Source organism: Danio rerio, chromosome 20, assembly GCF_052040795.2.
Source record: "Danio rerio strain M-AB ecotype USA chromosome 20, GRCz13ab, whole genome shotgun sequence".
NCBI classification, from domain to species: Eukaryota; Metazoa; Chordata; class Actinopteri; order Cypriniformes; family Danionidae; genus Danio; species Danio rerio.
The window spans coordinates 43,130,070-43,157,096 of NC_141040.1; the positions used below are offsets into that span (position 1 = coordinate 43,130,070).

Below are 27,027 nucleotides of genomic sequence, written 5' to 3' on the forward strand. Positions count from 1 at the left end.
GCTAGTGGGGTAAGTTAAAAAATATATATTTGCTTTAAAATGTAGATATTTGAACTTAAAACAAGACAAGAATTCTAAGCATAAATCAAATATAATTGCTATTTAAGTACAGTATTAAATACGTTTTTTTAGCTCCTGGTCAACTATAATTTATATCTTGTATTGCATATCTTGTGATGTGACTATTGTGAATGTGCACATTGTGATATCAATGCTGAAATGATATATTGTGCAGCCTTACTTAAGACTGACACTCAGTTCAGTGATCTGAGCTAAACTTTTAGCTGTAATTTAGATCAAATGTTTCGGATTACCGATTTGAAAATGTGAATGTGAGTACAGAATAACTTTGTGTACCATATTCCTTAGTAAGTTGAATAGTGTGTATTGCTACAGCTTCTGCTGACTAACATCTGCCCCAGGTTCTAATTTCCACCTGGTAACAAAACTCATTTACATGGGGTTGCAGTAAACTATACACTTGGAAATTGAAAGTAAATTGAGGAAAAATTAAAAATGAAAAAAATCTCAAACCGAACTCTGTTGATGAACCTGTCAATTTAAGATTTGTGAAATCTATCATTACACTGAAATAAAATCACTCATTCCATGAAATAGAATTTTGGTCATACCACCCACTCCAATACTAGTGTCAGATCTTTTCTATAATAATTCTAATGTGTTAGCAAACATTTCTTATTATTATCAGTGCTGGAAACAGATGTGCTGCCTAATGTTTTGTTATTATCAGACACTTTTTCAGGATTCTTTGATGAATAGAAAGTTTAAAAGAACACATTCATTTAAAATCATTTGCCTAATTTAATGAATTCCTGATTAATAAAAGTGTTATTTTCTTGCAAAAAAATTATTGACCATCTAACAACCACTCAGAACACTCCACCATTTACCTCTCTAACCTACATGTTGCATCAGTTATAATGGTTAAATCCACATAATACAATTGACCTTTGGGAAACACTCTTTGTCTTCTTTAGTACGTTTGACTTTGCCTTTGAGTTGGCTCGACTCTCCATGAAGCAGAAGATTCCTGATATTCATCTCAAAAATGCCATGTTCCTTGAGGACCAGGTATTACTGTCTTGGGAGAGATTATTCCTCTTTTCTACACCGTTAACGCCCGCAGCTCTAACCAAATGTAAAATTGATATAGAAAACTGAAATGAGTGTTGAGTCCATTTTCAAGGTCAGGGACTGTGAATGGAAATTAGACTTTGGTCTTTTCACAGATTTTTTTGTTCTTAGTAATGTAGACTCAAGTGTGAAAATAGCCTACGACAGACTGTATGATTAATGCCATTCGACTTGTTTCTTATAAGCTTATTTGAATTAATAAAATAATTATATTTATAGATCATATTAGCAATCCGATTTTATATTATATATATATATATATATATATATATATATATATATATATATATATATATATATATATATATATATATATATTTAATAGTAAACATAAATGTAGTTTAATCAGCATTTATAGCTAGGGGGAAAAATTTAAAAGTAAAACAATTAAAAATACAGTTAAAGTCAAAATCATTATCTTTTCTGTGATTAAATTTTTAATTTTTTTCCAAATTTTTCGCAAATAATGCTTAACAGAGCAAGGAATTTTTTCCAAAGTAATTCCTATAATATTTTTTTTTCAGGAAAAAGTCCTATTTGTTTTTTTTTTTAGCTAGAATAAAAGCTATTTTTCATTTTTTAAAAACATTTTAGGGTCAAAATCATTAGCCACCTTAAGCAATATTTTTTTCCAGTTGTCTACAGAACAAACAATCCTTATAAAGTGCAATTTTTATTTGACAAAAGAAAAGGACATATGATTTGAAAAAAAAAAAAACAGCCTATGGCGGTTCTTAAAAAGGATCAGTCAGTGTTTTCGTTTTGTTCTCTAAATGAATTATTTAAGTGAAAATAATTTAGGGCAGGACTATTTATTTTATTCATTTAATTTAGTTTATTTTGTTTTTCTATGCCGTTGGAAACACTGCAAGTGCGTGAAGATGCTCTGTTATTATGTTCTGTTATTAATATGCTAGCATGTTAAAATAAATCAGTATCTTAAAATGCAATATTTAATGTGTCAGACACAAAATAGACACGTCAATTTGTTTAACAAAAAATTAATAGTAATCTGACCAGTTAACCGTTAATAACCGATAAACGAGCGGCGGTTGCCCGAAATTAACCGAAATGAGCATCCCTAGTTGTGAGACAAAGTTTGTTGACCAAGACAAAGTTGTCAGCGATTCTTCCTATTGTAAAGTCATGCAGTATGAAACCCTTCGTCGCGATCCATCTTGCAGTGTAAACACAGCAGCGATAGAATGGTACCCCAGATAGTCATGCAGTGCGAATACATCTGTGATGCGTCTACTTTAAAAAATTGTGCAGTTTGAACTCGGCATAATTTGTCTAATTAACCTAATTCACCTAGTTTTATAAGCAGTCTTTTATGTTGACATTTCGAAAAAACAATAAAATTTGTATATTTGACGTATTACTCTACGCTTATGCCCACGATTATTATTTACATTGCTATGATCCAGCATTTATTATTATTCTTGTTTATAATGATTGCATATTGCACTTCATAATTGTATTTTTTCTTTTAAGGGCAAATTCAATGAGGCTGAAATTGAGTTCATCAAAGCTGGAAAACCCAAAGAGGCTGTGCTAATGTGAGTGGGCTTTCATATCAATTTCCTACTCCAGTTCACACAGACCACTCTTTAGCAGGGATTGCATTGCTTTAGAACTTTTTGTCGGCATGGATTACTGATAGATTTCTTGCACTCTCTCGCATCACAAACACTGAGTGACTGGAAGCAGGTGGCACCGGGATTGAGAGTATTTGATTTGTAGATTTCTATCAGAGGAGTGGCTGTTGGCACTGCTCCACAAAAGAATACTGCCACTGCAGTGAGTTAGCTGAAGATGAGCTGATGACTCTAAGAATTCCTACTTTTAAAGTACACATGAAATCAATACTAACCGTATAGATTTTGTTAGCTCATATTGCTATTTTTAGTTTTCCAGTGAACAATTAATCTTTGCAACTTTGCAAGAAAAAAAATAGTTTGCACTCGTAATCTTTAATTAAAACCTAATGACCTGTTTGTTTTAAATAATAATAATAATAATACATTTTATTTGTATAGCACTTTTCCTACGTGCATGCAACTTAAAGCGCTTCACAAACAACAAACAAACAAGCATTGTAAAATAAACCAAATAAACAAATGTATGGACTAATAAAGCAAATAAGCAACAAATATATACTCGGATAAAAGCATACATGTACACGCATATATGCATATATGTACTCAATCACACAAATACAATAGTTCTTAAGAATATGTCAGGTTATGTAGTGGCTTATAAACTAATAAGAGAATCTTAAAATCTATCCTGTGCCTACTTTACTACATCCAATCAGCTCGCATTAGACAAAAGCAAGCAACGACACTGTTGTCTCATTTAATATTGTGTTTAAACTGCAGTTACAGGTTTAATTTTACTGTGCGAAAACTGCATAGAGAAACAGAAAAGATTACCCGAAAACACATACACTGATTATAATTTAATCACTTATTAATATTTCATATACACAGCTATGGAAACGTTAAGAGAATAATTAAGTTCTCTCATTTCTTGCTGTTTTTGAGTTAATGTATTTTTTTGTTTTATTTTGTAAACCACTGATTACTTTTCTTTCTAATTAAAAGCAAAAATATGCCATGTTTACAGACATGTTTATATTGATCTTTAAAAACATAATACATATGTTTTAAAACTTAAAAAGTGTTTTCTGGTGTAAACTTCCTCTTGATAAAAAAAACACTTGTTATTCTGACCAAATGTTGTTTTCTGTAAAAAACAAAACAAAAAAAAAAAAACATTTGTTTTTCTTCTCTGACTGAAAAACACTGATTTTCTTGTAAGCGTAAATATAATGAAGACAGAAAAAAAAATTTTGCCAACAGACCCAGAAAAATTACCCAGAACATTTACTCTAAAAACCTTTTATCCTATTATCCCATTCAAGTTATTTTGTCTTGTTTTGAAAATGTTTGTACTGGAAAACAAAAAGAAAGATGACTGATTACGTCTTAACTGAGCATTTTAGAGATGAGCAAGGGAATAAGTCCATTTATTTAAAGGGCACCTTTGATTAAAATCACTTTTTGTAAGCTGTTTGGACAGAACTGTGTGTAGGGATAGTGTGTCCACTGTCATATTGGAGTAATATAAACACAAGTCTCTTTTTTTAATTTGCTGAATTTTTAAATTTTGCTTAAAATAAGACCCAAATCCCAGTGATTTTGAGGCCTTTGTGTGAGACCCATTGTTTCAGAAAGTCTTGAATAAGCTCCACCACAAATACATCAGATAAACTTGGTATTTTTGACTAATGAGATGTATTTTAGCTTCATCCGAGTCTGTCTTTGTCGCTGTGCTGTTTATCTGACGTAATGCATGATGAGAAGCGGACACACCCACGTGGGAACAGTGGGTGGGGAGTAGCAGCTTATTCACATTTAAAGCCACAGGCTACAAAAACAGCTACAACGTACTTAGCCCCCAAAATGGGCGAATTCTGGAGGTTATAATAAATTATCTGATGGGTATTTTGAGCTAAAACTTTAGAAACATATTCTAGAGACACCAAAGATTTATCCTACATCTTGTGAAAGGGGTAAAATAGGTGCCCATTAATTCATGGCTATTCATAAAAGATCCACCCCTCCATATGCAAAGTAGCATATGAATTTTACCACACTTCGTTCAGTTATTTCATTATAATAATTATTTTAGTCTAAATGTCATAATTTATTATGTTGTCACTGTATACAAGTTTTATCTCTGAATTAAAAAAAAGAGGTTTGAAATATGGGTGACCGTGTCATTTCTATTGCAGGCACGTTCATAACAAGGACTGGAGTAATGCCCAGAGAGTTGCAGAGGCTCATGATCCGGAAAGTGTGGCAGACATTCTTGTGAGCCAGGCCAAGTTCTGCTTTGACCAGAAGGAATTTCAAAAAGCTGAGGCCTTCTTGCTCAGGGCACAAAGGCCGGAGCTGGCTATTAAATACTACAAAGTAAGATTCTCGATCCTTACAGTACAAACAACTAATTAGAGTTAATGGTAAGAATACAGTACTTGGACAATAAACAAGTGTTCTTTATTGTAGAACAAAATTAATCTGATGCCTATAACCGTGCTCTAGTAGTCAATGACTCCTATTATTTATTATTAATTTAGTAAAATTTTAGTTAAAGGCTTAGTTCACCCCAAATTTTGAACTCTGTCCTTAAATACTCTGCCTCATGTCATTTTGAACATAGAGGATCTTAGGAACACAATTTAAGAAATATTAGATGAAATCCCCCATAAGCAGCAACAGTACCGAGATATTCAAAGTTCAGAAAAGGAACCAAAAAGTTTGTCAAAACATTCCATGTGACTATTGTACATTTTTTTTTCTTCCAATTGCGCATAATCCTTTTGAAGAAAACAAAATATTTATGACCACCATTGCATAAAAAGCATCTTATTTATTCATGTTAAAATCACCTTAGAAATATGTGTATATAATATAAAATTACATTACTACCATATCATATGTTCCACATATTTTATTTTAAATTTAGCTCGTATTTTTTTCTAAAGGAAAATTATTTATCATAAACGTAATTGTTTTTTAAGAATGCTTGACACTTTACTTGAAGGGGTGTTTATACTATTGTCATGAAACCTTGACACATGTCATGAATGTGATTGAAGCATTTCATGCATGCTTCTGACAACTATTACGTGTCATTTGCTCAAATATGTGATAACAAAAAAGCTTGTCATAAATCGTCATGAACATAATTGTGATAAGGCATTAGAATTGTCATGAATATTTTTCTGATCACCTTTTCAGTGGGACAAACCATTTTTGTCATTAAAATGTATCATGAAAAGAGCGTCATTAACATTTAATGACATTTTAATGACAAATTCAGCTATTACCACTGAACTTGAGGTAAAAAAAATAATATAAATGTAAAATTCATAATATATTTATAATATCAAGTCATGACAATTATGTTTATGATGATTTATGAAAAGTTTTGTTGTCTTGGTAATGTCTATTTTTCATGACAAAAACAGGTTGACAATTTGACATAAACAAAAGGTCATCTTTGCATTTATAATGTCATAACTGAGCGAATGTCACTTAATGACAGTTAAAAGCATGCATAAATTAGGCATGTCATGATTATTAAAGTCTTATGAACACCCCTTCAAGTAAAGTGCTACCCATTTTTTAAACAATGTGTGAAGATTTCTTATTATTAGTTGTATATTAAAATAAGATTCAGCAGGCTTTGAAGAATCATATTTCCTGTTTCCAGGATGCTGGGATGTGGACCGATGCAATGCGGATCTGCAAAGACTATTTGCCCAGCAAGCTGAGCGTCCTTCAAAAGGAATATGAAAGCGAGGGCAACTGGTAAAAGAACTCTCTTTTAACTCGTCTTCTGTCTGTTTTTTTATTCTGCCTTGCTTTCATATGTGTCTGTATTTGAAAATCCTCCCTTGTTTATTGTTCTTCCGAAACTAGGTCTCTGCAGTTGTGCAGAAAAGCTAGCAGCTCTGAACTACATTCAGATCCTCTTTTCGTTGCTTGGCTTCCCTCCCTTATTAGAACATGGCAGCTTTTTATCCTAAATTAAATCCATAATGAGCAGCTCATTAACGCACAGACACGCAGCAAATCCGTCTCCGCTGATAATTTTCCTATTTTTAATGACTTGTGGGAAAACATCAAAGGCTTCTTCGCTGTCTTCCCTGGGAAGAAAAGGAGAAACATTTTGCATAGTCAGTTCAAGGCCCACTCAGCAGTAATGCAGGCTTCTTGTATCATTAACCTATTTTCAGTCAAGAGTTTGAACTTTCTTGCCATGTTGTCTTTTATGATGGACTCTTGGCGTGTAACGATACATTGTTGTATCAAGATATTGAGAGATAAAATTTGACAGTGTGTGTTGGAGAATTGACCAGTATGATTGTTTATCTGAGTCTCTGCTTGCTTTATTTTGAAAGGTATTTTTCAGAATCATGAATATATGAATTTTGGTTCCATAAATTAATTGCTCTGTGCAGCGGGGAACAGGGCCAAGTCTGTTCAGGTCCAACATCCCAAATCAATACCAAATTTAGCATTTTAATCAACAATACATTTTTAAACAAATTGTCCTAAAAGTCAAAAGAAAATTGTCTTTTTATTTTGGTCTAAAATTAGGACTTGTCGCTGATTGTCATGATAGAATGTTCCTTCTATAAAACATTTAGACATCTCTGATACATGCTAAATGTAATGTTAATAACTGCACCATGGTAATGTGGCAGAATTGAGAGATTTACATTTATTATATTCTAAATGTAAACATATATTAAATGTCTTAAAGAGTAATGTAATACAATGGCACTAATTGTTGTTATTAAGCTACAGCATTTGATCTGTGCTGATAACCCAGTGTTTAGTGCGATAACATATAGCTCAACAGTGCTCCGGGTGTCCAGGTTTTAATTCCTGGCTCGTGGACCTTTTCTAATCCTGTATTATCTCATACTGTCCTATCAAAAAAAGGGCAAAAATGTCAAAAAGTAATCTTAAAAAAGGCTACAGCATTTATGCATTTACCACATACAGCATGGGAACACGGTGATGTATTTTGTGATTTTTAATTTATGATCCTCTGAATGTATATTAATATAGATGACTATGTTTCATTTTTAGAAAAATTTAAATGTAAACCAGGGCTCGAAAAACTTCTAAATTCCTGGTAGCCCTCGGGCAGGCACTCTTCAGTTTTTTGTAGCCCGAATTTAAATTTAGGTAGCCCAAATAGAAAATACATTATTTATTAAATAAAAACAAAAACATACATTTACAAAATAAAAAAAAAGATATAATGACATTTGTTATAGGCAATATAGTCATTTTTTTAAATAACCAAAATTGTATTATTTAACTTTTTAAGTTTTTATTTCATTAAATTTTTTTAAATAACTCCAAAAAATGATGTTAAGTGAACATTGTTTTAGGATATTTTTCGCAGCTTTAAAGACATTTTAGAGACATGTGCTACTATTATATGTGAGAAATGTTGATGTACATGCTTGAGTTTTTTAGAAAAAAAAAAAAAATATATATATATATATATATATATATATATAAATAAATAAATGTGTGTATATATATATATATATATATATATATATATATATATATATATATATATATATATATATTATTATTATATTAATATATTATATATATTATTTCTTATATAACTAACTTACTGTTTCCTATAAAATCTGAATAGTTTTAGCTCTGAGACACAAATACATATTTCACCCAAACTGGAAAATTGTGTCATTATTTTTTCACACTTCACTCATTTCAGACCTGTTTGTGTTTTTTTTCTTCTTTCAAACTTAAAACTTTTCTTCAAAATATCTTTCAAAATATCTAAATATCCCTTCATTTTTTGGGTAACTGAAAAAAACAAAACGGACATTTCCCTTTACAAGCTGACTGTCAATTGTTTACCGATCCACGAAGAGAAGACAGATGACATTAACCAATCCGTATTAACTTATAATGGGTATTCTATCTTTCTTAAACACGTTTGTCTGTTCTGCACGCACTGAAGCATGCGCTTTTCACGGAGATGTGGGCACACGCATAGTTTAACAATGAGCGGTTTTTCGTTACAGTCTGAATGACTAACCAACGTATTTTGAATAGTTGCTTAAAGATATATATTTTTAATTTCGCATAGCTTACACAGGCTTCATGATGTGAAACGACTTGTTTATGAATCCAAAGAAAGACATGCCCTATTAAACTCTATGGTTCTTTACAATTCTGAGGTAAAAAATAATGTGTTATAAATAATTTATTTAAATTTTATGTTTATTCATTTTTTATTGTCCCTGAATAAATGATATTTTGATGTACTTTGTTGGAATGAATCAAAATAATCTGTTTATGCTGCTGCTTAGTGAGTGACAAGTGTTGTGTGCTTCAGTGCCACGCATTTAGTACAGAACAAGTGATTAAACTGACAGAAACACTATGTTACGTTATTTGGAAGGTAGTTGATAATATTGTGGCTTTTCTCCTTTATTATCAACAAGTGGATTTATTGCTGCCGTATCAGCAGTACAGCACATACATAATTATCCACTTCGTAAAAGAATGTAAAAACATTTAAATATGTTTTTCTTGCCACTGGGCAGCGTGTAGATAGATTTTGGTAGCCTAGGTATGTTGGGCTACCGAATTTTGCAAGCCTTGCGAATAAGTGTATATAAATATATATATATATATATATATATATATATATATATATATATATATATATATATATATATATATATATCAGTTGCTTTTTTGATGCAAATTAAATAGTCTGTACCATTGACCAACTAAAAGTGCTTTTAAGTCAAGTTTTTGTTATTATCTAAAGAGCATGTTAGTGATATGCAGGCCTACAACTTGCATAAAAATAGCTTATTACACACACAGGGATGCAGAGCAGCACATAAACATCTTGAAATGTAAAACAATGGAATCAAATGGAATCAATGGAACAAAAGGAATCAAATTTAATAGAATTATTAATGTCTACCTTAATATAAAAATGCCTACATATCATAATGGGTAATCATTGCATGTATTGAAATTAGCCTACCTACCTGTAGTAATGACATAATATCGGCTTACAAAGTCTGCTGAGTAAATGATGAATCTGCCAGAGTGTGATTGCAAATCACTCTTAAAACAATGGGAGATGAGACAAAATACTTCTGACCACCATTGCATAAAAAGCATCTTATTTAACCATGTTAAAAACACCTTGGAAATATGTGTATATAATATAATTTTACATTACTTTCCTAGTACCCTATGTTCCACATATTTTATTTTAATTTTAGCTTGTATTTTTTTGTAAAGGAAAATTATTTATCACAATCGTAATTGTATTTTAAGAACAACTAACGCTTTACTTAAAGGGGTGTTTATAAGATTGTCATGAAACCTTGACACACGTCATGAATGTGATTGAAGCATTTATGCATGCTTCTGACAACTATTATGTGTCATTTGCTATGTGATGACAACAAAACTCTTATTGGTTTAATGCACATTATGCCCAAAACACACCCATAAATCATTAAGAGAATAAGGACAACACTTTTAGATGGACACACTGACCATTTTTTCCATTCGTGATAGCAAAAGTGGACGCCCTAAGTGCTGTTGTGCCATGTGCTTTAGTCCATATGATATGTTTAGACCATTATTTTACCCTGCATTGTCTTGAATGTTATTAAAAAAAATTTTCTAGAGCTGATATCACCTATTAGAAATGTTAAAGGCATCGTTCAAGCAAAACTCAAAATTCTGTCATCATTTACTTCCCCATTTACTTTTCACAAACCTGCGTGAGATTCTTTTTCCTGTTGAAAACAACAAAAGATGAATGTTGGAAACGGGTAACCATTGATTTCCTAGTTTTTCCTAGTATGGTTACCAGTCTCTAACATTCTTCGATTTTTTTTTTCTTCTTGTATGTTAAACAGAATAAAGAAACTCATAAAGCTTTGGAACCACTTGAGGGGGAGTGAGTACATTTGTATTTTTGGGTGAGCTATGCCATTAAAGCACAAAAAAGATGAAGTCTCAAAAAAGATGAAGGTTTTTCATGTAGCTTTCACAGTCATTAACCGCCATGCCATCTCAGGGTTTGAAGTACAGAAGTATAAAGACCTTTGATAAATAGGGGTTTCAAGTGTTTATTCAAAACACTTAAAGTAAAATAATCTGCAGACTGTTTATCCACCACTAATAAAACTGTACTGCTTAGTGTTTTTTAAATGTGTAACAAGTTTGTCTTCCCCACAAGTCCCTGCCTGTAGAGATCAAAAAGTCTATGAGCATTGAATGTGTATGTGTGTGTTTGCAGGGGTGTGGAAGGGATGATTGAGCAAGCTCAAGAGTGGGAACAGACCGGAGAATATTCAAGAGCTGTGGACTGCTATCTGAAAGTGAAGGACTCATCTAACTTGGACTTGCTGTTGAAGTGTTGGATGAAGGTTGTTGAATATTATATTAGTTAAATGACTTTTTCTTAATCAATAAACACCCTATTATTGTAATAAGATACCAGCAAGTATTATTATGAAGTGCAGTGACAATTACAATTTTTGGCAAATTTTATAGTTGACTTCCAAATCTTTTTGGAATAAAAGAACTTTTATAGGGCGGCTATGATGAAAATCATCTTTTGTAAGATGTTTGGCCAGAGCTGTGTGTAGGTATTGTGTGTCCACAGTCATATTGATGTGATATAAAGACAATAAGTCTTTTTTTTTGAAAATTTCTGACGTTAAAATAAGACCCAAATCCCTCCTATTTTGAGGCCCACCACAACGTGAAGTAGGAGTGCAGTTTTTCCTGCATACTGAATTGATTGTCAGCCAAGTATTAACATGTCTCTGTTGTAAAGTGTGTAATCATATCAACAAGACAGGACGTGCGCAAAGCAACCGGTATTAAAAGATCTCTTCAGCTCTCTGTGATCATCAATCATCATTAAATGTGATCAAGAATGAGTTCTACAAGTTTAAAACGTTTTTAAAACACTGCATGTTTGTAATGAATTACAGCGATTTTACCGTCTTTACTTTATCATCACAGCCGCATATCAGTAAAATCATAAAAGAAGATGCTTCAATCCCAGTTTGTGAATGTTAAATCAGGTTTATTTTGTACATTAGCATAACGGAAATCCATACAGCAGTGGATATTAACATGTATCCTGTCACATTTGCCGTGCAAAAACAATGCAAAGTTAAACGCACACGCTGTGTGTGTGTGTGTGTGTGTGTGAACTTTGTAACAACATTGTGTGTGACTCATCATTGCAGAAAGGCTTGAATTAACTTTACAACACATACATCAAATATTATGTTAATGTTATGTGAGATCTGCTTCCTTTATGTCTGTCACTGTGTTGTTTATCTGACGTAGCAGGAGATGGACACACTCTGACAGGCAGGTGGGAACCGTAGGCGAGCAGAACTAGCTCATTTGCATTAAAGGCACAGGCAACAAAACAGCTACATTGTGCTCAGAACTGAAATTCCAGTATTCTGAAAGCTATAATTAATAATCTGATGGGTGTTTGAGCTAAAACGTTTTCGACAAATTCTGGAGACACAAAAAATACTTATCTTAAATGTTGAAAAGGGGGTAAAATAGGTGCTCTTTAAGGTTAATAATATTATCTCCCTTTGTTTGTCTACAGAACAAACTAGACAAAATTAGGCAAGGCATTGTTTTCCAATGCCTTGCCTAATAAACCTAACTTGCCTAGTTAACATAGTAACCTAGTTAAGGCTTTAAATTGCACTTCAAGCTGAATACTAGTGTTGTGCTAAATAAGTAAACAAATATTATGCACTGTCACTGTGGCAAAGACAAAATAAATCAGTTATTAAAACTATTATGTGTATAAACATGTTGACAAAAATCTTATTTTCGTTCAACAACAATTGGGAAATTTGCAAATAAAGTATTACAGAAATTTCATTATTCTTATTATTATAAAAATATTTTCTATTATATCCATTCTATTATATTCATTTTTCTTGTTCATTTAAGACAAGAAATTGCATTTTAATGTGACATTTTAAATAATTACTTATTTTTCTAGGATTTTTAAGTAAGTGTGATGATTTTTTTTAAATGAAGGTCTTATTTAAATCAGTTCTTGCCAAGACAGCAGAGGCAGAATAACATTAACATTTTTAGTCAGAAGGATCTTTTTTTTTTTTTTAAAGCTTCTTTTGAAGTTTCAACCTCTCCTAAACTATGAGAAAAGATTCAAAGCACTGATATTTTACCTATATCCAATGTTCCATTGACTGTAGGATGTCCTTTAAATATCAGAAAGCTACTCTTTTGATTTGAAGTGTTTTCATTCAGTGCATTCCGTCTTTTAATTGCCTATAATTGATGTTTGGAAACTATTTCACTTACCTGCTGTATGTATGAACATGTTTTTATGACCCTTAATAACTTAATTTTAGATGCATCTGCGGTTTTACAGCATTTTTCTCATCTTTTTTTCATGTCCTTCAGGCAGCGGAATTGGCCATTAAATTTTTATCCCATGACAAGGCTGTGGACGTAAGTCAGATTGTCGGTCCACGTCTGATTCAGCTCCGAAAGTACAACGAGGTATGCTTATTTAATTTTTTTCACATAGACAATCACATTCACCATATGAAACCCTCAATTTGAGTTATTTATTTTCCTCACAAAGTGGAAATACTAAAAACTCAAATTCCAAGAAAAATACTAGCTTTTTATTCTTGCAAAGTATTGTGTTTAGAGAGCGCCACAGCAAGAGGAAATGGTGCTTTCAGTGTGCTCGTGTGCCCATCTGAGCGAGTGTATATTTAGGATATGACACAAAAGAAATGTGACCGCACAAAAAGCTCACAGACTTCACCTATTCTTTAGCGTCCTCGAGCTGCGGACCCATTGAGGTTCAAAATGTTTTTTTTTTTCAGGCTGCTGAGCTCTACCTCAACCTAGACCTCATTAAGAACGCCATAGACGCATTCATTGAGGGGGAAGAATGGAACAAAGCCAAAAGAGTGGCCAAGGAGCTGGATCCAAGGTGAGCCCTTAGCAGACTGGTCGCCCCTAACAACGCCGCAGCCAACAATGTGAGAGGGAGGCGGCGAAATCACTCTCTCACTGTCAGAAAAATCACTCAGCGCAACAAATAAAGAGCACGACAGCACAAGGCCAAAGAGCTTCAGATGGCCTTCACAGTTTATCTCTCACTCGCTTTTATTTACGGCCAGAAAAATAGCTTTCGGAAATCAAGTCTAAGCACTTTCCGGTCTGATATGGGGTGTAGTATTAAAGACTGTCTGGTGGTATAGAATGAGTATTTATGATTAATTAAGAAAAAACATGAGATCACTGTCAACATGGCTTCCAACTTATATAAGAGCATTTAAAATAGTGCCCCTTCTGCAAATAAGACTTGAAGGCTTAGTTCACACAAAATCAAAATTCTGTTATAAATACTCACCCTCTTGTCATTCCAATTACCTGACACCTTCTTTGGAAAACAAATGCTAGAAAAAATACATATTAGATATTTTAGATGAAATCCTGGAGCTCTCTCATCCTCTATAGACAGCAGTGGTCTATAGAAAAAAAATTCTTATGCTGTGTTCACACCAGACACGGTACATGCAGATAAATCACGATATTCGCGTATAAATAGAAGAGTGAACATTTTGAGTTTACTAACTTCATTCGCGCGTCAAAATGTGCTTCATTCACGCGTTGATGGGTAGTGCTTCTGTCTGCCCAGTGACTGTAGCTTCATTGCTAAATGGCTAACATGAATTTTATTGAGAAAATAATTGTGTTTATGTGGTTTAGGAAGGCTGAAAAACATCGTCCATTCAATTGGAGCAGTGTCTAAGTCCACTAGATTCTTTCAGAGGTGCACGCAGCTCTATGAGCTCATAAACTCCTCCAGAAACTTAACCTGGATCATGAAAGCATTCAGCTGTGCTTCTGGCAGAGCCGACCCAGTTTAATGAACTGTTGGTGGTGTAGGAAGGAGGATATTCCCCCAGGACACCAACAATAGGCGCTATGTCATAATCATGCCCCCACAAGAGCAAGCTCCTTATTGGTTAATGCGCCGCGATTGTTCACTGAAGTTCAGATAGTCAAACTCGAGCGTTTTGTGCAAAACATGCAATCATGCCGTATAGCGCCGCATGCGATGTCTATGCGCGTCTTTGCATTGACTTAACTTTTAAACTCGCGCTTGACGCTTCTTCCGCGTCTGGGGTGAACGCAGCATTAGAGCAAGTAAAAATATTGTTTTGTTTTTACCGTCAGAAGAAATGTCAAAATGAAGTGCTTTTCCTTATAACAAGCTAAATTATCCTCCTATGGATCCAGTAAAATAATCTCGTTTCCGCTTTGAAATGTCGATGTTTGGACTAGAAACAAGACAAAAATTCTAAGTAAGATTTTTTTTGCATAAATCATATAAATTCCTTATGAATACAGTGATTAAATACAATTCTGTAGCATCTGCTCAACTATAATTCAGACTCAGCATTGCATGTCTTTGAGATGTGACTATTGTGGATGCTCACATTGCATTATCGATGGTAAAACGATATATTGTGCAGCTCTATTTGTATTTTCTTCCATGACCAGTGACCAGTCAGCCTTGAATAGACTCACTTAATTTCCTTTTGCTTAGTCACTGCTTTATAAGGGGTTGCCACAGCAGAATCAACTGCAGATGGAACTTAATATAATCCTCAGTGCTGGAAAACACACACACACACTCTCCCATTCACACACTACGGCCAATTTAGTTTATTCAATGTACCGCATGTCTTTGGACTGTTGGAGAAACTGGAGCATCTAGAAGAAACACACGTAGACATGGGGAGAACATGCAAACTTGACACAATTGTATTCATTGTAAACATTACATCTTTATGATATTTCTGGCAAAACTGACCCTCATCTATGTCCCCTTCTTCTTAGTTACTGTTGTTACGCCTGTCAAGCTTTCATGACTGGCACGTCCATTACAATATGTACTGTATGCACCGGTGTCAGACATTCCCAAGGATATAATTAGTCACTTTAGGCAAACAGGTAAGATATCTGGAAAAAAAACCAGACAAAAAAGGCCTGCGGTATCCATTACAGGGGTATATTTATGACATAATATGCAACCGATTGGAAAATAATTTAATCAAAATTTAAACTAGGTTAGTCTAGCCGCCTCATACGCTGACCATTCAACAACTTAGTCCATGCGCTGCAGGAGAGGTGAAATTTAGAAATAATTTAATAATAGCAAATTAAACTGTGTTTTCCCTTTATTTTAGCCGAAAAGCCTGATAGATTAATTGTTGTGTAATGAAATATAGCGTTACTAACCGACGAGGAAACACGCATTGACAGTGCTTCTACATAATTCATTCATAGAAAAAGTAAGGCCACAAAGGTAAAACTTGATGGATTTGTGCCCAATATTAGTATAATTGATTCAAAACAATGTACAGTACCTATAACTGTCAGTATGTTTGTGTGCTTTTTATCCAGTTTCTATTCTAATTTGCAGTTAAGTGGAAAAAATGAATACATTGAAATACAAATCAAAGTATAAATAGCAGAAGTGAACAAACAGATTTCCCTACCAGCAAATATTAATCCGACACCAAATATAAAAGCAGACACTAAACCACTATAACATCGTCACCAATGACTAAATCTCCAAAAGACTGATGAAAACATTGGTGAATTGTAGCTCTGACAGGGACATGGGAGTTATAAGTTAAAGAAAAAAAGCTGCAGTTTGTGATCACATCTCGGTTTTGTTCTGTTGATAATATGTCATTTCACATATTCATAGCTAGAAACAGATGGAAATATGACTGGATTGTGCTTGCTTCTACAGCTATTGCTAGTGCTCATAAAATCAAGCGAAAAAAAGAAAAAGACAGCTGGGAAACATAACCTGCTTTGTATTTTTGTTGGAAATTCAGTTTAGATCTTTTTAGGGTAAGAGATGTGTGAGTTATATAACGAGATATATCGAACACCATACCAACCTAACCCCGCTCTTTTATCGCCCCTCACACAGCTTGATCCATGCTATCATTTCTCCCCTTGGGTTTTAGGTTTTGGAAAGGGAATTAAATTCCACCACCCGATCCAATCTTTTAGGATACCGGGTATCAGATTTGCACAATCCATATGAACAACGCTTTGGCTTGTTTCCCTCGCTTGAAAGCTTAACAGACCTCCTGCCCGTAGCAACACTTGCTAAGCCACGAATGGTGTGTGGCGGTTTTCGGGTGAGGCTTAGTGAAGGGTCATTCGTACTTTACATTCAAATTGGTCTACAGACTTTCATATACAGACTTGTTCAAGTCAGGAAAGGTCTTGTTTTTACCTTTTTTATTACAAGTATTTCTCCACACAACGACAATAGAAAAACAAGCATTTAATACAATACTTTTGCAAATAATCACTTAAAATGAATTACTGTATTACATTTCTCTTTCCACAGACTTGAGGAGTATGTGGACAAACGCTACAAAGAGCATCTGAAAAATCAAGGCAAAGTTGACTCTGTAAGTTACTTTTGTTAATCTTCTAACTGCCACTAGAGATAATAAAAAAGAGGACTGCTAGTAGATGTGGGAACTAAAACATACTATTGGCAAAAATAAAATAAAATAAAATAAAATAAAATCACAAATGTAAGGGGGTCATGAGAGACCACATGCAATCAGAAAAACACTAACAAATTGAAAAAACATCTTCATCAAGCATCAAGTTGACAAAAGCGCGTGCAAATTCACATAACACGTGTAAATACTGAAACACACTGCAGACCTGTATGGAAATGTGTGATGGGACCATAAAAAATTATGAACCCATAAATTTGAGAAGTGAGTTTTTTTTATTTCTGCTTTGTCCTGCTCCATGTAAAAAAGCTGGTTTTGTCACTTTTTGCGACTCATTTCCATTGTAGTCTGCACATTTTGCTAAGCGTTTTTGTGAATTTGCATGCATGTGTTGTCAAATGTACAGTTGAAGTCAGAATTATGAGCCCCCCTGTTTATTTTTTTCCCCAATTTCTGTTTAACAGAGAGCAGATTTTCTCAACATTTCTAAGCATAATAGTTTTAATAACTCATTTCTGATAACTGGTTTATTTTATCTTTGCCATGATGACAGTAATTAATATTTGACTAAATATTTTTCAAGACACTTCTATACAGCTTAAAGTGACATTTAAAGGCTTAACTAGGTAACTTAGGTAAGTTATTGCATAACGATGGTTTGTTCTGTAGACTTTCTAGACAAAATATTGCTTAAAGGGGCTAATTATTTTGACCCTGAAATGTTTTTTATAAATTAAAAACTGCTTTTATTCTAGCTGAAATAAAACAAATAAGACTTTCTCCTGAAGAAAAAATATCAGAAATACTGTGAAAATTTCCTTGCTCTGTTAAACATCATTTGGGAAATATAAAAAATGGTTAAAAAAAAATGTGGTTCAAATGAAAAGTTTGCTGAAGTTAGTTGGGTCTTGTGGTCAAAAAGTCTCCAAAACTACAATCTTACATCACTGACTAAAATGCTTTTTTAAGGGTTTCAAGTAGGGTTGGGTGATACCACCTGTCAATCACTTTTTCCACAGGACTCTGGCATGAATAGGCTGAGTGATCTTTGTTGGTATAATGGCGTTGACAAACTTGGTTGGTAAAAAAGGTGCACAACCAACAGGAACCAACCAACAGTATCTGAGGTTTTCACTAAAATTACTAAGTACAGGCATGAAAGCAAAAGATTGATGCAGTGTACTGACACTGTGAGCCTGTGACTGACTGCTGGAGCTCAGACGCACGCATATGCTGCTGTGTGACAGAGTGTGTATGTTTGAGTGGTCGTGATGTGCGTTTTCAGCGATATAGTGTGGACGGAGGGCTGTTCAGTAATGCTAGATGAAACGCCAGTGTGGACGTGGATCGTTTTCATTCTAAACTGCCATTTTAAAATTAAGACGTATTAGTGTTAACCGGGCTGTGTGTATTTTTTGCAAGCGGGTTGCCGGCTCATCATCGTGATGTCTATCCACCATCAACAATGGACGATGGCATCATCTATCCACCCAACCCTAGTTTCTTTTTTTTTTTTTTTTTTTTTACATTTTATTTAAGATTTTTCAATATGTTTTTTTTCCAGAACAACAACCCCTTACAGATGAGAGAATACATAAAAAAACAAATAATAATGAAATTATAATGAAACTATTAAAAAAATAAATAAATATATATTTTTTAAATAATAAAAATAAATAAATAAAAGGTACAGCCATCATAATTGTTTTTCAGGAGATACATTTGTGCATAAAGTTGCATTGTGTTACATTGTAGTTACCTCAAATTACAGTGGTGATAGGTTAAGTAACCTCTAAATATACATCTAAATATGTCGGAATACTTTTCCACCTCTTCAAAATATCATATCTTCATTTACAGACATGCAGTTTTTTTTTTTTCATTATAGAGACCTGTTTAAGTCTCTGAGTCCACTGAGCCACCTTTAGAGAACCTTCTTCCATTCAATGTATTGTTATAATATTTATTTTTTTGCAACCAGTAATAATATTCTTTGGACAAATCTTGTTTCTTTATTAAACATTTCTTTGGACATCTTTGGACAGTGTTCCCAGTAAGCAAATAACTGGATTGAGGGGTATTTTTACATCTAATATCTTATCTATTTTTATTTTTAACATTTTTCCAAAATTTTTGAATCTTAGGACAATTCCAAAAAAATATAGGTATGATCTCCAATTTTACCACATTTTTTCCAACACAAAGCAACAGATGGTCCTTTTACATATGTAGATATTACAAAAGGAGTATTGAAGAACCTTATTTTTCCCAACCCTAGTTTCAAGGACAAAATTCTTTTTTTTCCCCATATTTTCTTCCCCACTTTATTTTTAATTTTGTCCAACTCAGCAGGATTCCAAATTAAATTGACAGATTCAGAAAAATGGAAGAATCTTCAAAAGATTAATGACATGTTTATAGTCTAAACAAAATACAACAACAGTATTAAAAAAGAAAATGACACGGTCATCCAAACTAATAAGCACAATAATATCACAGGTGTAAAATAAACTAAATTAATTCAATATTTTCAAGATGAAGTTGATTATTAATTCACACTTAGTGGGAAGGAAAGTGATATTTACAGAGGAGCGGTATATTCAGACCTTTGGAATCATTTCACTTAGAGTAATCTAGAAGAGGACCCAAAGTTTTTTGAATCCTCCAGAAGTTTGTTTTATTGTGTGTCTAATTGTCTCTAAGAAAACTGAAGATGTCTTTAACGTGCAAATATGAATATAGGGAGTGTAGGCGATTTCCAATTTAATCCAAATTAAACTTTTTTTTGTATTATTTTGAGCGAAATATTAAAAAGGTAAACAATTTTTTTCTAGTCTCCTTATATTTAGCAAGAGTGCTGATATTAGTGGGAGGGCACTGTATAAATTTTAAACCATTCTAGTGTTGTAATGTTTTGCCAAATTCTGATTTAATTACAGTTTCTTCATTAGAAAGCTTACTTTTGACATTACTCTAGATGCTTCTTGCTATCAATGTAAATGAGAATGCTAGCGAGTTTTTATTGTCCAGGTATTTCGACCTGGGATTGTTGATCCAACTTGTGTTGTCCACTCGGCTCAAAAAGCCGGAGAGCTGCTGTAGCTGTCGGAATCCTGTATAAGTTTGAGCAAATAAAATCTTTTTCCTAGCAATGGAGGTCGAGGTTAAAGAATGCATTAAACGAGCATAACACTGCACTGCAGACTGCAGCTCCTCCGCTACTGTATTGTTTTCAGTTATTGTTCGGAAGGAGAGAAAAATGGAGATGATTGGCTTGATTCAATTTAGAATAACAGATATGAGTCACCAAATTGATGCGAGCGCTTGCCTCTCATTGCAATGCTTCACTGGTAGCATAACCGTCACTGAATGATGCAGGTCAGGGCTTTTTTATTGAAAAGACAGAATGTTAACAAGGAAACTAGTTAAATGTACACTTCTGTGTTAAAAATGGAGCAGCTCAAGGATGTTCTGTATTTTGTACAAAGAATTTGAAGAAAAAGTGTTTTTTGTCTTTTTGATTATAGAATAAATTAGTCACAAAAGACAGTTTAAAATGTTGTAAATAAAAATAGTAAAATTGTAATAATAATCATAATTTATTGATTGTCTGATTGATACATATTTACTTATTTTAATAATTGTTTTCATTATGTCAAATTGTCACTATTTGTCAGTCTGTTTATTATTATTATTTTTTTATTGTTGTGTTTGTTATATTAAACAATTAATTATTTACAATTATTATTATTATTATTATTATTATTAATATTATTATTCGATTATTGTGTTTGTTATAATAAACTATTAAATATTTATTATTATTATCAATATTATTGTTATTATTATTATGTTTGTTATAATGAACAGTTAATAATGTATTCTTATTATCATCATTATTATCATTATTGTCATTATTATTGTTTTTGTTATAATAAACAATAATTTTTATTATTATTATTTCAATTGTCATTATTATTATTATTATTATTATTATTATTATTATTGTTAATTCTTTTTATTTCAGACACTAGGTTCAATAGTACAAAAGACAGACAAAACAATACAAGCCACACAATATAGATTAAAAAGGACAGTTATGCCAATATTTCATTAAATGTGACTGAAAACGCACCTCAGTAAGCCTAGTGTTTATCAATAACTTTAAAATGCTATTCTGAGAATTTTCCAACCGACATATAAACTTATAGATCAAATTTCTCATCAAAGGAAAAAATGATTGAACTCTTACATTACAAAACAATTTACTCACACTACACAATTTAGGTTTTTAAGAAGAATCCTCAAACAATTATTGTATGCAACCTGCAGCTTATGGAGACTCTCTTTTTAAAAAGTATACCACAGAGGAGCTGTATATAAAGAACTGCAGTTAGTTCTTAAGAGGTTTACTTTAACCTGCTCCAAACTGAAATAAAACTTTCTCCTCAGTACATTTGCTTGAACATATAACTTTTGTCGTTCCATGTGCATATAATTGTCATCACTCATGTCTTCAGTAAGGATATGCCCTAAATGTTTAACAGTTTTACTAACATTTAAAACTTGCCCTGACAAATAAAAATCTGGAAAAAACATATCCCTATGTTCTTCGGTTTTATTATTACTATTGTCATTATTTTTGTTTAGTATAATAAACAATCGATTAATAAATTAATTTATATTATTGTTGTTATTATTAGAAGTAGTAATAATAATTTAAAATCATGGTTCATCCTAATAGTTGTGCTTTATTTTTTAATCAGTTGGTTGGAGTAGATGTGGTTGCTGCACTGGACATGTATGCAGAACGAGGACAGTGGGAGAAATGTATTGACACAGCCTCCAAACAGGTGCTGATTTTCCTGTTCCTTTATCCAAAAACTGTCAGTCTGCAGACATGACAAGATCTTTACATGATCTGCCTTTCTCTTTAACAGAATTTTAAGGTGCTGCACAAGTACATCGCCCTGTACGCCACCCACCTGATCAAAGAAGGTGAGGTGGAGAAAGTGCTCAGCCTGTACATCCAGCATGGAGTTCCAGCTTATTCACAGGTACTCACATTACATCACTTTTTATATCTAATTTCATAAAACAAAGTAAAATACTTGTTTTACATTATATAGAAGATTTTGTCATTACAGGTACAGGTGGTGTCTAAAATCATTATTTCATTCAGCTTTTTGGTTGTATGGTTGTATGTTTTTAATTGTTTTAATATTATTATATTATTATGATCTTGTATAGCTGAAAATTCTTGTCTGTACTAGTCAGCATATTTTTTGTTGTCTTATATTGTAATCAGAAAAAAGACATCTTCTTAACCTTTTGAAATATAGACTGTATCTCCAACTATATAATCACTCAGATGTCACGTTCAAAGAATCATATAAAACATTGAGCTTTTTTTCTATGACTTTTTCCTTCTCCTATGGAAGAACTTCAACATCTACAAGCGGATGTTCCAGGAGCTGGTGAACCTAAGGGACCGGGATTGTGCGGAAGCCTTTCGGATGTGGTCAGATCTACGGGACGTCCTTCTGTTGTTGGTAAGCTCTGGGTTTAATGGCACCTTTCCCTTAGGAGATTATTTAGTAAGTATTGTTTAAATGAAAAATCTTACACTTTGTATGTCTGTTTTGTGCAGTGTGAAAACCTGACCAAGTCATCAGAAGCTAATTCTCCAGCGCATGAGGAGTTTGAGCAGATGTTGCTGGTTGCTCACTATTACGCCACTCGTTCTGCAGCCAAAGGCATTGACCAGCTGGTGTGTGTATAGACTTCACAGCAGATCTCTGATATATACAAACAATGCTGCTTATGCATCTTGACATCACATTCTTTGAAAGATTTAAAAATAGTTTTATTTAGGGCTGTGCAATTCAATTAAATTCAATTTGGATTTCATATTTGGCCTCCAACGATTATGAAAAAAAAAACAACTGTAAGCGAGATTAAACAGCTATTATGTCATATCCTGGCCCTTTTCTAGCGGTAATGAGAAATATGGAAATGAGTAAAATCATGTAATGTGACGTTTGCAGAATGGGATGTGCTTTATTTATTGAAGTGCATTAGATTTATTCTAGTTTTTAAAAGCACAAATGAGAACTTGTGCTGTTCTGTGCATGCCCACAGTAATGGAGCAGAATATGTAAAGTCAACTTTCTTTTAAGAATGCAAAAATTTGTCAAACATGTTCTTATGTCATAAATGAACATAAACAGTTGAGAATAAAAATGCATGTGGAAATCACTAAATCAGATCATTGTGGCTCTTAAAGTGACAGTGGGCTATATTCCTGCTGCCATCTCTGCTTATCATCATTATTAGTTTATGTATTTATTTTATAGTTATTTTTGGTATGTAGAAATGTTTTCCTTGTACTTGGCTGAGGCTAAAAAACCATCCGCTGTGTAAATCATTTGCTGCAAGGCCGTAGAATAGCTCTTGACATTGTTGGGGACATGCATCCCTAGAGCGCATGCATTTAACAGCACAAATTCTGTTTCAAGACTTCCCACTTAGATATGCTTAGCGTTTATAGCAGGTTTGGCATGCTGTCCTGGTAGAGAACCCTGAGCTCGGAGATACTTGAGCCCAAGGCTCCCGCCCGTTCAATAAGCATATAAGGGGATCTGAGATTAGGTAGGTCTTGAGAGCTCCCCTTCAGAAAAGGGGGGGGAAAGGAGGAGATGGGGTGGAAGGGGGAATTCTTCCAAAAAAAAAGATAGAGCAGTAAGGAGAAAACGATCCATTTGTAGTAAGCTTGGATCACTCTGATTATTACTGATCACAGAGGAGAAGCTAGTCGTCCTCAATCACGTGTTCCTCTCGAAGTTAGTTTGTGAAACTTCACTTTGCGCTTTCAAAAGCATGAATAAAGTACTTAATAATATAAAATAAACACTTAATAATACAAATAACTATCACGTCTCATGCTGCAAAAGTCAATCTAAATGATTTTACTGCAATCGGGCTTTGAGGAGGTTTGAATGTAGAGAAATTTAAAGAGGTGTGTGATGCAATTTAACTTTTTTATCCCGATTATTGGTTTGCTTAATTATGGAGGGCAAAATCAAAAACAAATTTTAATTAAATTCACAGTCTTGGTTAATAGTATAACAGTGAACTCGTGAGGAACTTGACTATGTGCATGTGTAGGTTACCAAGGGTTGATAGAGGTTTATTTCATTTTGAAGTCGATTAAATTATTGGTAGAGACATTTCAGTAATTGATTAATATTGGGAGGAACACGTTCCCTCCATTCATGCCAATTCTACACCCTTGATATGTCGTAATGTTTGGCAGTTCATTCGCTGTGAAGCGACCCCGATATATAAGGGACTAAGCTGAAGGAAAATGAATGTAGAAATGTAGAGTATGAGGACCAGAAAGAGGGGAAGGATCAGCAAAGGAATCTAAGGGACTTAAACTATAGTCGAGCTATGTTTGAAGGGGTAGTTTAAATTGATATGGAAATACTGCAATTTAATTATAATTATTATTATTATGTCCCAATTAACTGTTGCTTAACCAGAAGTTTAACAGATAGCGTAAGACAGCAGAAAGCAAATTGGGGAACTTAAGTGACTTTACTGTCAATTGTTCTTCTTAATATCTTTCTTTTTTGTAAAATTACAACAAAGAGGGAGAAAGTATGTATATATTCATGATTAATTCAGCCAACAGTAAAACTTTACAAATGCACATTTTTATACAAATCTTAATATGCATTTGAGGAAAATTATCATATGTATACCACCAGCATAACATGAAGAAGTGTTTGTACAACACAATATAGGTGGTATATAACTGATTATAATCAAATGAACCTTGAACATTTATAAAAATAGAGCTTTGGTAAAAATAGAGCTGTTATGGACAAATATTTCTGTGTAATCAAGTCCCAGAAATAATCTGCATGTTCATCACTCCCAACCGCACACTGAGAGAAACCGAAAGTAACCCAGATATATAGTGTTATACTTTAAATATTCAGTAGGTGAGGGGTCAAAACCACAAGTGGCTGTATGCGTTCATTCATTCATTTACTTGTCGGCTTAGTCCCTTTATTAATCCGGGGTCACCACAGCGGAATGAACCGCCAACTTATCCAGCAAGTTTTTAGCAGCGAATGCCTTTCCAGATGCAACCCATCTCTGGGAAACATCCACACACACACACATTCACACACACACACACTCATACACTACGGACAATTTAGCCTACCCAATTCACCTGTACCACATGTCTATGGAATGTGGGGGAAACCGGAGCACCTGGAGGAAACCCACGCGAACGCAGGGAGAGGTTATATGCGTCTGTACAACAATGATAGTGATTCAAAAATATATGTTATGGTGGGCCAAATCTCGTTATATTTTGACGTCAGTTGCGGGCCGGAGGTAGAAGGAGGGAGGGCTGCAAATGGCCCGCGGGTTGGCAGTTTGAGACCCCTGCTATAGAGTAAAGATGTATGTGATTTTAGGACATAGTATAATGTTTTGCAAACGTTTCCTTAATAGTTCCATGGTCAAGCCATTATTGACTATGCTCAAAAAATAAGGATCAGAACGATTCCAAAGATCCCACAATTCACTCAAACATGGAAATTCTGCCATCATTTGCTAACTCTTCACTTGTTCACATGCTATTTGAGTTTCTTTCTTCTGTTGAACACAAAAGAAAATATAAAAAAGATAGTATCTGGCACCTTGAAACTTGACTTCCATAGAAATTTAGTTTTCCTACTACAGAAGTCGATGGGCAACGAGCATTCTTCTAAATATCTACAATTTGTTTTCAACTGAAGGAAGAAACTCAGGTTTAAAACCATATAGGAAATAAATGTTTTTTTGGGGGGTGAACTATCTTTCCAAAATCCCCGAAAAATGACACACTTCACCTTTATGTTATCTGTGTTGCTGTAATTTTGTATGCATGTTTGTTTGTCTACAGAATTCTGTGGCGGCCAAGCTGTCCATCTCTCTCCTGAGGCACACCGAGCTCATTCCAGCTGACAAGGCCTTTTATGAGGCTGGCCTGGCAGCCAAGGTGAACTCCCAGCTCCATACACACACTCACACAGCCGCTTCAACCATTCATCTGAGACAGAGAACAGGAGGGCAGCTAAGAGCCCTGGGAAATTGGCTTAATTCTTCTCTGTTTGCTCCAATAAGAGCTCACAGCAAGTGTGAATAATTTGATTCGCAAAGCATTTCGAGTTGCCTCACGTTCTTAAAGACTCTTTCTGGAGTTCTGATTAATATTTCTTCAAATTTTCATTTTTTAATTTGAGCTGTTTCAGTTCAATGATGAATATTTCTCATGCAGGCTGTTGGATGGGAGAACATGGCTTTTATCTTCCTCAATCGCTTCTTGGATTTGGCTGATGTAAGTAAAAGACTCGTGCTTGTGTGTGCAGTCTGATGAGTATCTGTCAGATGAGACTGTAGGCTACAGAGAGTTAGCTGGTGTGGAACAAACTTAAACTATACAAGTCGCTTGCAAAAATAGTCATCTTGCTGCCCTTTTGCTACATGTTTTTATCCATCGAAGAATGCATTAAAAGAATTGTTCTCTCAGAAAAGATAGTTTGCTGTTAATGTACTTGCTCTCAGGGTGTCTTTTGACTCTTGTTAGTAGAACATATACT

The 27,027-nt window shown here is 33.7% G+C and overlaps 1 protein-coding gene across 3 annotated transcripts in view; it reads left to right on the forward strand.

Annotated features, from left to right (window-relative positions):
* ift172 (intraflagellar transport 172) overlaps positions 1–27,027 on the forward strand; it is a 69,120-nt gene that overhangs the window by 27,293 nt on the left and 14,800 nt on the right. For all 3 annotated transcript variants that reach the window (XM_087296587.1, XM_087296588.1, NM_001002312.1), the window contains 14 exon segments: positions 999–1,092; positions 2,650–2,714; positions 4,955–5,135; positions 6,439–6,536; positions 11,065–11,194; positions 13,245–13,343; positions 13,679–13,788; positions 17,245–17,308; positions 22,132–22,218; positions 22,306–22,422; positions 22,807–22,917; positions 23,016–23,135; positions 26,331–26,426; positions 26,706–26,765. In XM_087296587.1, coding sequence (XP_087152713.1) covers positions 999–1,092; positions 2,650–2,714; positions 4,955–5,135; positions 6,439–6,536; positions 11,065–11,194; positions 13,245–13,343; positions 13,679–13,788; positions 17,245–17,308; positions 22,132–22,218; positions 22,306–22,422; positions 22,807–22,917; positions 23,016–23,135; positions 26,331–26,426; positions 26,706–26,765 — 1,432 coding nt within the window.